Genomic DNA, 15,402 nt, shown 5'->3' on the forward strand with positions numbered 1-15,402 from the left:
TCTCAATGGAAGAGAACAGCAGGAAACTGCCGGTGAGAGAAATGTGTGCAGATAAGGATGCCTGCATAAATCAGCATTGTTAGGCATGCAACAACAGTAACAGTTTGTATTGTGAGTGACATCAGAACAGAGCTGTGGTCAGCATAAAAGCGGATAAAGGGCTTCATGACTCAAGTGTGTTGAGATGACAAATACAGTTACCATAGAGGAAAGGATCTAAGGTCCTAATGTGAGCGGGAGAGAGTGAGGTTTTTCAAGTTGACTTTTCTGCATGGGAACGTGTAAGCGTGCACCATCAGCTACCAAGAGCATGGCAGACTACTTGGACGATGGACTCTCAGCTAAGCAGCTGTTCTCTGCCGTAGATGGACTCACTTACAATGACTTCCTGATTCTGCCCGGCTTCATTGACTTCACGTCCGACGAAGTGGACCTGACGTCTGCCCTGACCAGGAAAACCACCCTGAAGACCCCTCTCATCTCGTCGCCCATGGACACGGTCACAGAGTCGGCCATGGCCATCGCCATGGCACTCATGGGAGGCATTGGTATAATCCACCATAACTGTACACCAGAATTCCAAGCCAATGAAGTCCGCAAAGTCAAGAGGTTCGAGCAAGGCTTTATCACAGATCCACTTGTGATGAGTCCACACCATACTATCGGACACGTGTTCAAAGCCAAGATTCAACATGGATTCTCTGGCATCCCCGTCACAGAGACCGGAAAGATGGGCAGCAAGCTGGTTGGCATCATCACCTCCAGAGATATTGACTTCCTGTCTGAGAAAGACCACAGCAGACCTCTGGAGGAGGCCATGACCAAGAGAGAGGAGCTGGTAGTCGCTCCGGCTGGTGTAACACTAAAAGAAGCCAATGGCATCCTGCAACGCAGTAAAAAAGGCAAGCTTCCCATCGTGAACGACAGCGATGAGTTGGTGGCCATCATCGCCAGGACAGACCTGAAGAAGAACCGGGACTACCCACTGGCGTCCAAAGACTCTCGCAAACAGCTGCTCTGTGGCGCCGCCATCGGAACCAGAGAGGAGGACAAGCGCAGGCTGGACTTGCTGGTCCAAGGCGGAGTGGACGTGGTCGTACTCGACTCTTCACAAGGCAACTCCGTTTATCAGATCAACATGATCCGGTACATTAAATATAAATACCCAACACTGCAAGTGGTGGGAGGGAATGTGGTCACGGTAGCCCAGGCCAAGAACCTGATCGATGCTGGAGTGGATGCTCTCAGGGTGGGCATGGGCAGTGGTTCAATCTGCATCACACAGGACGTGATAGCATGCGGGCGGCCCCAGGGTACCTCCGTGTATAAACTGGCAGAGTACGCCAGACGTTTTGGGGTGCCAGTCATCGCCGATGGTGGCATCCAGACCGTTGGGCACATACTGAAGGCGCTTTCCCTTGGGGCGTCAACAGTGATGATGGGCTCATTGCTAGCAGGAAGCACAGAGGCCCCAGGAGAGTACTATTTCTCGGACAGCGTGCGGGTGAAGAAGTACCGTGGTATGGGCTCTCTGGATGCCATGGAAAAGAATACCAGCAGCCAGAAACGCTACTTCAGTGAGGGTGACAAGGTGAAGGTCGCCCAAGGGGTGTCGGGCTCTGTCCAGGACAAGGGATCCATCCTTAACTTTGTCCCCTACCTGATATCCGGCATTCAGCATGGCTGCCAAGACATTGGAGCAAAGAGCCTCTATGTCCTCCATGGCATGATGTACTCTGGAGAGTTGAGGTTTGAGAAGAGGAGCATGTCTGCACAGGTGGAAGGTGGTGTTCACGGGCTGCATTCATACGAGAAGCGGCTTTACTGAGCAAGGAAAGTTGAGCGATATCGATTGTATAAACAAATTACAGATTTTAATAATAATTGATTGAAAATAAATATATAATAAAACAATTTATTTAGAAAATCTATATACATTTTCATTTTAATTATTTTGCTTGTGAAAATTACAGGAGCGAATCATGGCGTGTGATAATATGAAAAGTAAGTTTATATAAATGCAATTATTGTTTAGTTATCATCATTAATTGTCCATCCTACACACAAAACCTGTGTGCCTATTTCAGCCACGCAATGCCAGGTACCCAGCTACCGTATTATTTTATTTTTTTGTTATCTGGCCCAAGGGCCATTGGGCAGACTTAGGCCACGAGGCTCAATGACAATTTACTGAAACTAGAAAGGCGCAATTCTGGGGAAATGCAGTTGTGGTTGCAATAAGTACAGTATGATGATGATGTATTGACCCACATCACATCACAGGGACCCTAACAAGTTTATACGAAATAAAGTTAGACAACTACTATCTGGTTGCCTTCTGGAAACCACACAACAGTAGCGGGCCACTATGCGGCTCTCACATTCTGACTCCACATATAGGCTATAAAACGTACAGTATAGTACTGTATACTAGTACTGTAGACTGTAATCTGGATGGGGAGATAATGGCACATATTATATATGTGCCATTATCTCCCCATCCAGATTTCACTCACCTTTCATGTGCATTCCCTTGTTGTTCTCAGTTCCACCAGGAGATGGAACCAGATAATCGCTAAGTAAAAGTATCAATACTGCAATGTAGAAATACTGTTACAAGTAAAAGTCCAGAATTCCAAATTTACTTGAGTAAAAGTACAAAAATGTACCAAAAGTAGAATGTACGTGTATGTTTTGTACAAATCTACAATGTAACTAAAGTTACAAAGAATTGTAGTGGATAGTGGGGAGAAGTAAAGGCACTGAAATCTTTAAATACTCCAGTATTAAGAAAAAAAAGAAAGAAAAAAAAAAAGTTCTAAAAAAGTAGAATACTTACCACTGGGAACCTGCTGTGTTTTGACCACAAACAGAGACTATGGTCCTGCTACATTGACATGTCATTTGTTGTCTGTGTTCTGTATCATTAATTAAAAATTGAGACAAACGGAAAGAGTGAGTGAGTGATTGAAAGACTAACAGAGTTATGATAGGTAATAATAGAGTTAAATGCTGTTTATCATCACCATTTCCATTACCATTGCTTTTGATACATGGTGTGAATTGCTCATTCTGTGCTGTTTTGCCAGCACATCATGGTTTCAGTTAAAGATAATCTTGACACATAAAATAGTTTTTTTTAATTTGTTATTATTTAAAAAAAAAACAATTGGATGGCTCAGAGTATAGGGCTGCACGATATGGACAATATTTTATATCTCGGTATTTATGACAATATTGCGATATCGATACGATATTATATTCTATATTTTAAGTGTTGGAACATTGAAAACTATTACTATCAAAACTGCATCATAACAAGTCAATATCACTCACAATTTATCAACGATATATATCGATATATTGGCGGTATATGATATTACGATAGCACCATTGCCGTTTTGTGATACTGATATTGCACATGTTCATACCTCGATAACGATACGATAATGAATCAACGATATATTGTGTAGCCTTAGCTCAGAGTCGTAAGAAGTTCAAGTGGGATTCAAATCGCCACTGGTACACACAACAGTTACGCATTTATTCTGCAGAGAGATGTGGCTCCCTGATTAGAATAACTAGAATTTCGTGCGCGCTTCGCGCGCACTCATCCCAGAGCTACTTCGCCACGCACTATGGGAAGAAATAAATGGCGGGAGTTGACTCCACATGTAGTAACGGATGGGTTATTGGAAATGTAGCATTGTTTTGTCTTGAATATTTCCACAGCCTAATTACTAAAGGATTGTGACTGTGGGACAGACATACAGTCTGACATACAATAGGCTACACGTGTGCACAGTGAATAAACAATGACCTATATGCCCAGAGTTCTTAAATTAACATAGTTGGATTTTAACAGAAAGACAATGCCATAAATCAGTCAAAGTAAGTGACAGACTCAACAGTAGCACACAGCATGCAAGGCAGCGATGCATGCATGCAAACATGTTTGTCCAGCTGAGATTTAGTGTCTCCATCTCTCTGTGGAAGAGGTTGCACATGACCTGTACGGCCACACTGAGGCGCTCAAACACAGACACAAAACAACACCACGCTGTTTGTCCAGTTGACCCAAATCAACACCAATACCTAGCCTGTTTGTCCAAAACACAGTATCTGCTGGCCACGTTTCTACTTCGCCACAACCTAATGTTAGTAACAAATGTAGGGGAGAGCCGCCAAGGTTGTAACGCTTCACGGTTGTAACATGGACGTTATATCTTGATTGGTCAACGCCACCATGACGCCATCGCGTCAGTATGTGTACAGCAACGTACTCTACGTGGCCAGGAGTTTGAAGTTTGAAGTGTTTACCTTCAAAATGCGTATAATTTTACACCTGGAGTATATGTGTGCTACAATTTTTGTCTTTGGTGTTGGTGAATAAAAATCCACATGGATGTGTTCATGCTTATGTTCTTCATTAGTTTGCATCGTGTTTAGACGGAATTCACGTTCATTCTGGTCTGTAAGCAACTGCAAAGAAAACTTGCAAAAGCGGGTCATTTGTAACATGTGTTAGAAATGGTCCGCTTCCATTCAATGCGATATGTAATATTTACATATTTGACATATTGGCCAATATTCTATGTTCTGAAATTGTATTGTATTGTGTAGTGTATTCTAAAAGTAGTTTAGGGTTGTATAACATTGTACAACTCAATCAATCAAACAAACGTTTGTTTAATCAATGTATTGCCCCATTGAAAAAAAAGAAAAGGCCAAACTGGTACACCCGATACTATTTAATATTTCCCTTATGTTTGATACATTTTCTTATCACATCCATGGTATGAAAACAATGCTAAGGAGTTGCTTCAATGAAATATAATTGCTTTAAGCTGAAAACGGGTTATTAGTTATTATGTGTAGTGTAGTGTAGTCAACATGTTAAGGCTCGTACACAGTGGCCGGTATTTGCTGCGATTATGCTTTCGGGGAGCATTTTTGGCGCTGGCCGAGAAAAACCCCTGATCTGACGTTAAGTGCCCAAATGGTAGATCAGGATCTACAAAGGCTTTGCAGGTAGACCACATGACATGGCACTAAAAATATATTTAATTTTAATATAAAAAACGATTTTTGCATCTGCCGCTTTAGATGACCTGAGATGACTTGATTGATTGACATCAAAAAGGGCCTGTCAGCTCAAACACACAATGCAATACTTGCTTACAATCATCAGTAGCAAAGTGAAATACCAACAAAAAGAAAAGCCTACGATTTGCATTTTTCCCCCTCTATTTCCCATTCCATGTGCGTTTATATGAAAGGCCCCTCAATTACATTTTGTCACTATTTGCAGCAATGGGATGATAGTTTTATTTGGTGGGTATGTTGAGCTGGTGGTTTTGAAAGTAGCTCTCAAGTCCATAAAACAAACTAACATAGGCTACTTCTCTATAAGCAGAATCATGAATAGGCCTATTTAATTTATACAAAAGGAGAAGAGAGAGAGAGAGAGCAATGTGTTTGTGTCTCAAACTTTGTCTAATATTGTTTTAGAGCAGTGGTTCTCAAACATTGTCATGGCAAGAGCAAAGGACCCCCAATATTTTTTCAATCTACAAAAATAATCCCAAAATCGCTGATAAATTAAATTACATTACTTACTAATCGCTTATTTGGCAACACTGGCCAGAAACAAACAGTGTTGCTTTTTGTTTCAGCTCCGTGGCTGGGAGATGGGAACTTTCTGTTGCAGTTAAATCAATATAAAAGTACCACACAACTGAAAAGTTTCGCGACTGTGACCGCAAGTTAGAGACGTGTGTGGCTATAATGACGCCCAGCTGTTATGTAATCGCGCATCTATAAATTCTAAGCGTGTGAGCCGGGACTGTGTGTGTGTGTGTGTGTGTGTGTGTGTATATACATTCCGTCGGTAATTCCCTGTAGGCTTCACGTGAATAATGTTGTGTGCGCGCGTGCGGAGAAATAGTTATTTAATGAATCGCATGTTGGTGTGTGTGTGTGTGGGGGGGGGGGGCCTTACAGGCGTGCATGTGCGTGTGTGTGCGTGCAGGCGTATGTATACATTAGGGCTGTCACGATTTGCCTAGTCCACGATTCAATTCAATTTTCGATTTGCAGCTCACGATTCGATTGGATGTTCGATTCGCTATCACGATTCGCCTAGTCCACGATTCAATTCAATTTTCGATTTGAAGCTCACGATTTGCTTCGATGTTCGATTAAATTTTTGCAATCTATTTTTTTAAAACCTTCTTTTTCAGCATTGAGGGCTATATTCATTATAATTTAGGCCAATATCTTGGTTTGTAAAGAAAAACACTTGTTTCCCAATAAGTCACATTTATTTTCTATAAATAACAAATCAGAATGAGAATAATAAAAGGTTTAACAACTTTGGGTTTTATGCCCTAACATTTTTTAAATGTTTCTTTAAGATGAGATGACTTGTAATATTCTTGTTAAGCTCTAAGTAAGTAAAAGAAAGAAAAAAAAAAAAAGACAAATAGTATATAGACCCATCTGTTGTTAGTTCAAGTATTAAATACTAATTTAAGTGTTCAATTTCACTTATACACTACCTGGTTATAAATAGCTGCAGTAGGCTACACCATTTGATGCAGTATTTTATACTATTTCTATTTAGTGTACATTTAGTGGATGTGGCTTACATCCGGTCTAAAGCCCACCCACTGTATGCGCTGATTTCCATACACAATCCGTATCCTCCCCTCACCGGATGTTGAATTAACAGTACTAACGGCCATATATTTGACGATCTTTGACACAAAACGATTTTAACGGGCAACGTTTCACATGTATTATTAGTTTTATACATTTTAGGAGTGAAAACATGTGTGACCTGCATGGCATTTTGTAACGTGGTTCTGCTGTTCTGCAACTCTCATTAAATATTGAAAGCCAGCGTTTTCCACCACTGATAGTGGTCGCATGTCTGCAGCTATGCAGACCGCAACTCCGTGCGTTAATTGTTTTGCACGGGGCGAATTAGCTGAGAGCTTTTCTCTATAAGAATATAGTTGGCTGTGTTGTTGTCTTTGTACCATCGTCGTTGGACAGATCGATTTCTTTGTGATGTCTGCTAAGATGCTGGCCCATATTTGACGTGTTGCCTTTGGGATACGGCACTCGTTTTCTTTTCCACACTTATTTCCGTGTATCATCGTCGTCGCTGTCTACAACAGCACTGGCCATGGTGAAACGCAACAGCCGTCTCGTTCTCTCACTTGTCAACTCCTCTCTGTGTGTGTGTGTGTGTGTGTGTGTGTGTGTGTGTGTGTGTGTGTGTGTGTGTGTGTGACTGACTGTGTGTGTGTGTGTGGCACTGCTCCGATACAGCTGGATTTTCGTCTTTTTTTTCTCTCCATGCATTCGCATGGGCGGAATGGGCCGGCCGCTCGCGGAAGTAAATTGGCTGTGTGGCGAAAATAGGCAAAGTGATCGGTGTAAGGGTGATATTTGGGCACAATCCGATGAATGCCAAAGAACAATGTTGATGTAACTAAGGGAATCGTCGAGTCATTTATTTTGTAAATAAAGAGATTTAGATGGAATAAGCGAAATAGCGATCGTATAATCTCTCCTGTTCCTTCTGTCTCTCATCAATGTCCTGCGCGAGAGCAGATTCTGTGCTGCGCGAGATGACATAGTCAAGCTAGTGTGGGGGCGGGGCTGGTAAGAGAGGGCAGTGTTGCCAGGTTTGCGAATTGTAAGCGAGTTGCAGTGTATGCAAGTAGCGTGGTTAAAGTCCTTGTTTCTCGCGTGTTGTGGCAACAGCCAAGGGCGCAGCAAATACGACATTGAGGGGTAGAAACCATCCCGGGCGCGTGGTTCATGTAACATGTGTGTCACTGTGAAAGACTGGCCCCGTTAAGTGAACGTAGTTGGCGTAGTAGACGCCAACATGACGATTTTGGTAGACGCCAACATGACGATTGTGACGTAGGCTGTTGACGTTGAGCAATAACAGCGTGTTTCATAAAAGTAATATTTGCAGAGTAAATGAGACACTTGAACGGCGAAAAAATAGGCTATGTCAGTTCGGGGAGCGTGCCGAATTTATTTTGCATATAGAGATGTGTGGTGAAAGTGTGGTTCGGTCGGAGATAGAGCACAAAGAATGAGTATGGGTACCACTTCTCACTTGTATATATAGATAGTGACAAACTCCATAATTAGAATGTGGTATATGTGGTTTTTATTTCAGGGCAGGCTATATAGCAGGTTGTTATGCAGAAAGATAAATGAAAAATATTTCAAACAAAATGCAATCTTCATTACAGTTATTATGATCCGTTACCATTGGAGGAAACCACACATACAGTACATACATATTATACATACATACTGTAGTATATGAAAGGCAAACATGAGCATGTGGTACAACTACAATTTTTGCTTGGTTTATAGATATTAACTTTGACGATGTTGGTAATAGAAATTGGATTGATATATTAAATACTAATCCTGAGTGAAACTAGTTTCTAATTCTTTGTCCGCTACTTAGGCTACTATGATAAAGACATTATGCACATAAGACCTCAAATTACAAAGTTGGAAGGAATCAGGGATTTGATTGTCAACATACGTTAGGAGATACATTCCCAGATCAGCGCTGTTTAATGATCATATCAACAGTTTGCCTCACAGAAAGCAACACACCTAGCATGCATACAAACAGTGTACATTGTGCACAGCTCACACCAGAGCTGAGGGTACAAACAGCGCTGTCTGAGTCATTTCCACTGGACCTGAAGGTCACAAAGCTCACACTCATCCCAGCCACGTTGTCTCTGATCCATGCCTCAAAATGAGACACTTGTGCATAGACTTCAGGGTAACTGCCAAGAGCACAGGGAATCCCAAAGCTGGTGATGCCCGCTTGGATCCAAACCAAGCCCTGTTGACACAGTAAAGGACCACCGGAGTCCCCCTGAGAGAGACAATAAAGCAAGTGTGTAATTGGTGATTAACAGCTCAGTTTGCGTGTAACTCTGAATGTAACCAACAGTAAAGTGAGATTATTTTTGCTTATCCACTTTCACCCCTGCGTGTTTTTGGTCAAAACTTGCCAAAAATACCAGATACAAGCTCACAACACCTCACAATGCAACACACGGTGACCTTGTAGATCTGCTATTCGTTGTATGACAAAGGCTTAAAAGGACAACTTCGTTTTTTTTTGTTTTTTTTACCAAGGTTCATGTTTTAGGTTGTTATTAGAGGTAGTAAAAGATGAGCGTAATTGTTTTTCCATTTGGTACTTTCTTTCGTTTTAGCGATTTTAGCTATTTTTGACAGGGGGCGGGGGCATTCGCACAAGTGGCTAAATATGTTTAGTTTTTTTGTTTCTATTTTTTTTAAAGAGATTTCTTTATTATAATTTACTGTATGAATTTACTATCGGCCTACATCTGGCCTCAAAAGAGCACAGGATCTATTGAATGTGAAGGAGGAGGTACTAGGGGCCATACTGTGTATCAAAGGGTGTGTTCGGAAATGCGCCCTGAACGCACTGGTGTGCTCTCTTGTCGTTCGTATATTCAGTGCGTTGACGTTCAAAAATCCAGTGTGCGGCGCACCGGGTGTGCCGAGTGCCCGCACTGAGCGACCCTACCCTGAAGCTGGGGTTGTCCGGTGTGATTCATGTGAATGCGTCACAGCTGTGGTCGTTCGTAAATTAGGCACACTGAACGCACTCTGTGACGTCACCGCCCACCACACTCAACAAACTAACCACATTCTCGGTGCCCATTTCCGAACGCACCCATAGGATCACTCGTCGGTTTGTCACCTCCTCCGTGATCTTTTGTTCCCAGAGGGGAATACCACTAATTTTCAACATTGAACTATGTCATTAATAATCTATTTAGCCTAGAACTGGAGGTCTAGAACCTGGGGTCATGTGATCAGTGACATCACACAGTTGTACTCTTTAGCCAAATTACAATAACCCAAATCTCAGCCACTCGCTCACTCACACTTGATCACTCCAGCATGGCGGTGTTATGGTGAAATTGGTGACCTAACGAAATGTGTGACCATCTTGTGGACTTCACACAACTTTACATGGAGGTCTCTAAATACGTGGCATGAACAAACTACAACAATTTACATACGAACATGATTGTGATTGATTGTCTACTCTACACGATTGTCACATGTTTCAGCAGGTCACCAATTTCACCGTAACACCACCATGCTGGAGTGAGCGAGTGTGAGTGAGCGAGTGGCTGAGATTTTGGGTATTGGAATTTGGCTTTTGGCTTGAAAAGTACATCTTCGTGATGTCACTGACTGATCACATGACTCCAAGTTCTAAACCTCCACTTCTAGGCTACACAGAATGGGGGGACTTTTTTAAAAATTATTTCCACACATCTCTAAGGTATATTAATGTGCATGGTTCAATGTTGAAAGTTGTTAAGTTACAAATGATTGGTAGCAGATGCAAATCATTTGAATAAGTTTAAGCTATATTCACATACATTGCAAAAAAGCATCTCATCTTTTATAATAAAACAGGACACATGGGCTATAACAATAATAACAGTGGTGAACGTGAACGATATTGTTGGTGATAACTTTCCGGGGTGACTGATAACAAACATGATATGGAAATCCATTCTCACCTGACAGGCTCCCCTGTTTTCTTCCCCAGCACACATCATGGTATCATAGGCAGCGTTGCTATGCATGTGTCCAGTGTACTGGCAGAAGCAATGCTTATTACCAACCACAGGAACTTCCACTTCCTGAAGTGTCTGAGGAGAGGCCAAGCTGACTGTGGGAGTTCACAAAATGATTTAATTGTTTTGAAACCTGACAGACATCATACTTTTGCATAATTCAGATAACCACCAGTAAGTCACCTGAGGGCGAGAAGCGACCTCGCCCTAAAGGGGGAGAGGTCACGTGCACTGGCCATATATGCAGCGTGTCTTGAGTGTACAGGGTTTGATGTGGTCAGATCAACATAATGGAAAGTCAGAACAGGTCAGTTCCATATATGGAGATCTAAGGCTTAGCGGGGGCAGTGTCTTGAGTGTACAGTGTTTGATGAGGGCTCAGGTAGGGCCGGGCCTTAATTTTTGGGCCTGTTGAGAACTCTAGTTTTCGCCGGCTGCTGGGCACAGCTGCACAAATAACTTTGGGGCAGGCCCGCCTAGAGTTTAAATGGACAGGTATCAAAAGGGAGACATCGAAGAGGAAGGATGGATCGGGAAGGATCAACATATGGAATGTCAGAACCGGTTCTGACAGATATCCATATACTAATGTCAGGGATCTCCATATATGGGCTTAATTGCGACAACAGGTCGCATTTACTACGACATCAGGGATCTCCATCCCTGATGATGTTGCGTGATGTCACAAGACCTGGGCACCATATATGGGGGCTTTCCCCATGTATGGGGATTTTGAGTGATACACTGACGGGGAAATGATTATTGCGACCTTCGGTTGCAATAATCTACATGGTTCAGTATGGCATGGCTGGTTTGAATGAGATTGAGACTTAAATGGTTAAATCTAACATACAATTAAAGTAGATGACATTTTTTTATTTTGTTTAATTGCAGAAGTACTTCAGGAGATCCAGGCAGCCGCATCATAGCTGGTGTTATGAGGCCAGAGTGAAGGTTTTAATTTGTCTCATAAGCTTCAATCTACTTGTAAGTAAATACATTTTATTTATAAAGCACCTTTCGAAACAAGGTTACAAAGTGCTGTACAGTGGACACAATATAAAAACAATCAGGTTAAAGCAAACATAGTAGTATAATAATGCAAAAAATACAATCAATACTCAAGGATTAAAACAGAAACAAAACAAACAGACCTGTAGGAAAGATCAACATGGGGAAAATGTTTACGGAACAAAAACGTTTTTAAACTGCTTTTAAAAATGTCAACTGACTTGGAATTCTTTTAAGGCAAAGGCAGGGCATTCCACAGCGTAGGAGCAACCACTGCAAAGACCTTTTGTCTTCAACTTGGTCACCGGGATTTTTAGGAGACCTTTATCCGAGGACCTGAGAGGTCTCACATTATCCTTAGGGGTTAAAAGATCAAGGATATAAAGTGGGGCCAGTCCATCAAGTGCTTTAAAAGTAATTAACAGGATTTTAAAATCTACTCTGACCTCGATGGGTAACCAGTGCAGTCATTATGTGTGCTGTACAGTTAGTGTTGGTGAGGATTCTGTCTGCAGTGTTCTGTACTAATTGGTGTCTGGATAATGAGTCCGTTACAATAATCAAGGCGGGAAGATACAAATGCATGCATAGTAACTTCCGGGGGAGTGAGAATTGGCTTTAATTTTGCGATGTTGCGTAGATGATTAAACCTTTTTAACATGGAACTGGAGGTTCATTTTATTGTCAAAGAATACACCCATGGTTCTTGGCCGTGGGTTTAACAGTAGCCGCCACCGCCAGTGAGCCGAGGGACTGCCGAATGGGATTTGAGCCGGTATCGGGCCAATGATCAAGATTTCTGTTTTTTCAGCATTGAGTTGTAAAAAAGTGTTGTGTCATCCAGCCTTGTGTGGAACAAGTCCACTCTGACTGCTACTTGCCAATATTAAAAGCCCAGTTGACAAAGAGCCATCATGAAGAGCCTACTGCACCTGAAAATAGCTAAACGATATACTGAATACTCACCATCCTTCTCGGTATGTCCCCAGCCAGTGGTCCAGCATGACGTGCCATGATGGAGGAGGCTTGATTTGCCCGCTAGGCAGATGGGTCTTATGTAGGTGTTAAAGTTGACAGGGCTACTGAGCTTCAGAAGGGCAATGTCTCTGCCCAAGGTGGCATTGCGGTATTCAGGGTGGATGATGATTTCAGACACCGATCGGCTCACCTCATTTGGGTTGGATCCTGACAGACTCTGTTTCCCCAGGAACAGAATCCATTTACTCGGCTTTGAACTAAATGAAAATAGTTTTGCTTAGTTTAATTAATTTAATTATTATTAATACATTATGTTTAGCTGAGATTAGGTGAGTGGGCTTTGCTTATTTGTTTGTTTGTTTATTTAGGAATTTGTAAGGGATAATGTATGGCTGAGTGGTCATTGTTTATAGATAAATCATTGACAGCCTGATTAACCACCGACCGGCGACCAAGTGGAGGTGGTTAATCAGCCTGACCCAAAACACAAGAAAACAAGGTATTTCCTTGCTTGGTAATGAGTATTCCATACGTGTTGCGCTGGGCCGCGTCTGCCCAGCTGCAGCACAGTCGGAACGCAACATAGACGTTTCAGAAAATATTTATTTAAAGACCTTTAATCATCGGACAAAGTCAACTCGGCAACTTCGAGACCCCCATGAACGTGCCTAGGGGGTCGGCCCGATTCCGGCGAGCCGCCCCGCGTCTGAAACGGTCAAGAAAGGACAGAGTTACCGTGTGGGGGTCCCCGGGGGGTTCCCGAAACATCCAGACCCCCAGGAACCTGCCCAGAGGGGCGGGCCGGTTCCGGCATACATACATACATGCATACATGCATACATGCATACATGCATGCATACATGCATACATAGGTGTGTAATGCATCGGAGGCACCGATCAAAAAGGGCAGGGTACATTGGTATAACACTTTTTGTTTTGTTTTTATTCTTTCTAATTATTTGTTCGCCGCAAACAATTCTGTTTATTTGTCAGGAGCCGAGTTAGCTTTGTCTTAACCCATTTAGAAATAATATAAAAAGTCTTCTGAAAGAATATATATTCAAAGATTTGTGCCGCATTTTCACGATTTTTCAAAAATAGCAGAACCACAAGCTCGTAGCGCGCCACTCGGTGGCGCGCTATGAGCTTGTAGATCGGCTAGTATAAGATAATGCTTAGTTAAAACACCAAAAGGGGTTCCCGTCCAGAATGGGTTGGTCTTTAAATAAATACTTTTTGAAACGACTATGGGAAAAATGTATGGGAAATTCTCTTCCGGGTCGCTCGTCGTTTTGAAAGGGGGCGGGACTGCGACGCTCTATTTCAGGAACTACCCTAATGGAAATAAATAAGCTGTAATGTAGCTGTAGTTTACGGTATTTAAACTTCCCTGATTTAAACAGTTATTTTAATCTGGTGCAATAATCCTAGTAAAGTAAGTAAACCCACTATAATAGTATATCACAATGTATGATCCTGTACGGTAAAGACTTAATATAGAGTTAATATAGCATTGTCTTACTTTGACACGCAGTGAGCTGCAGTAAGCACCCATTGGCTGTTGATGAGGGTCCCTCCACAGAAATGAACTGTGTCAAGCTGTAAGTTCACGTGCAAACTGACCTGCCAGGGCCAGGCACCAGCAGTAGCATCCACACCCCCAACTATCCTGGTGTTCCCGGCCGTAACATCTGCACCCCCAACTATCCTGGTGTTCAGGGGTGCCACCCCGCAGTCTGATGGGGTTTATGAGTGTAAACCAACACACGAACATCAGACATGGCTTTGGAAGATTATAGCATTTTCTTTTTAACCATACTACAGATGTGAGAAAATCACTTGACCTCCTTCCAGTGTTGTGTTAAAGTAAATATTTAAAGTACGTCTTCAACTTTCTATGCGTTGTTCACAGACCAATAGCTATTAATCATGGTTCATATGAGATGTATGATTTATTTGCATCATATTTATGATTATTTAACACCTCACTGATGAGGGCACACAGGGTTGGTGGAATTGTTTTAAAGGTAGATGTATTAAGAAGTAGGCTAGTAGGAAGACTTGCTCAGTAATACATACGGTATTTGCGTTTACATAGCATATATTTTTTTTATATATTGAGTACATTATACAGTGTGAAATGTATAGCCTAATTAATAATTTGTGTAATACCATACTGTAATATGCATCAAACTATATTTTCTGATATTTAGTTTTTCTCTTATTTAGCTCTTACAGTGTTTTGGGGAGGACAACCTACAGATACTTGCCTTGAGCATTCAACCCTGGAGAAAAGAAAGGATGAAGAATTTATTACAGGTGCGGAACAACAAAACACTGATCCCTGATAACAACATGCTAAAATGCATATGTCAGACATTTGACAGTTTGCATACTTACCTGGAAGTGAAAATCACCAGCTGGTTTGATTTGTAATTGTAATTGTAGTTAGCATTAGATTGCATGCGTTGACAACAAAGGGCTGTCTGTCATTACCCAACAAGTGAGAGTTCTGAGCAGAGCAATATACACATACGTCTCCTCTGTTTTCATAGGTACACATTTCACGGTAGCCTTAAAGGAGCACTTCGCCCCATGAAATGGTGCCATCTAAATCGAATGTGTATTATATCATTTTGTCAGTGCAATTATTATTCAGTGCATTTACAGTTTACACAGGTCCATCCACATATATAAATAAATAAACATGCTGTACCTTCCATAT

The 15,402-nt window shown here is 41.9% G+C and overlaps 2 protein-coding genes across 2 annotated transcripts; one reads left to right on the forward strand and one right to left on the reverse strand.

Annotated features, from left to right (window-relative positions):
• Positions 1 to 310: 310 nt before the first annotated feature.
• On the forward strand, positions 311 to 1,828 carry LOC308333619 (inosine-5'-monophosphate dehydrogenase 1b-like; the record flags this gene model as incomplete). Its single annotated transcript, XM_080790076.1, has 1 exon — positions 311 to 1,828. One exon carries the CDS (start codon positions 311 to 313, stop codon positions 1,826 to 1,828), a length of 1,518 nt encoding a protein of 505 aa, XP_080646202.1.
• Positions 1,829 to 8,592: 6,764 nt separating this feature from the next.
• LOC308333620 (tryptase) lies at positions 8,593 to 15,400 on the reverse strand (the record flags this gene model as incomplete). Its single annotated transcript, XM_080790077.1, has 6 exons — positions 8,593 to 8,932; positions 10,632 to 10,783; positions 12,666 to 12,934; positions 14,200 to 14,413; positions 14,948 to 14,962; positions 15,394 to 15,400. 6 exons carry the CDS (start codon positions 15,398 to 15,400, stop codon positions 8,609 to 8,611), a joined length of 981 nt encoding a protein of 326 aa, XP_080646203.1. The 3' UTR covers positions 8,593 to 8,608.
• Positions 15,401 to 15,402: the final 2 nt, after the last annotated feature.

The sequence above is a fragment of the Protomyctophum bolini genome (genome assembly GCF_963924005.1).
Source record: "Protomyctophum bolini genome assembly, chromosome: 18".
Lineage (NCBI taxonomy): Eukaryota > Metazoa > Chordata > Actinopteri > Myctophiformes > Myctophidae > Protomyctophum > Protomyctophum bolini.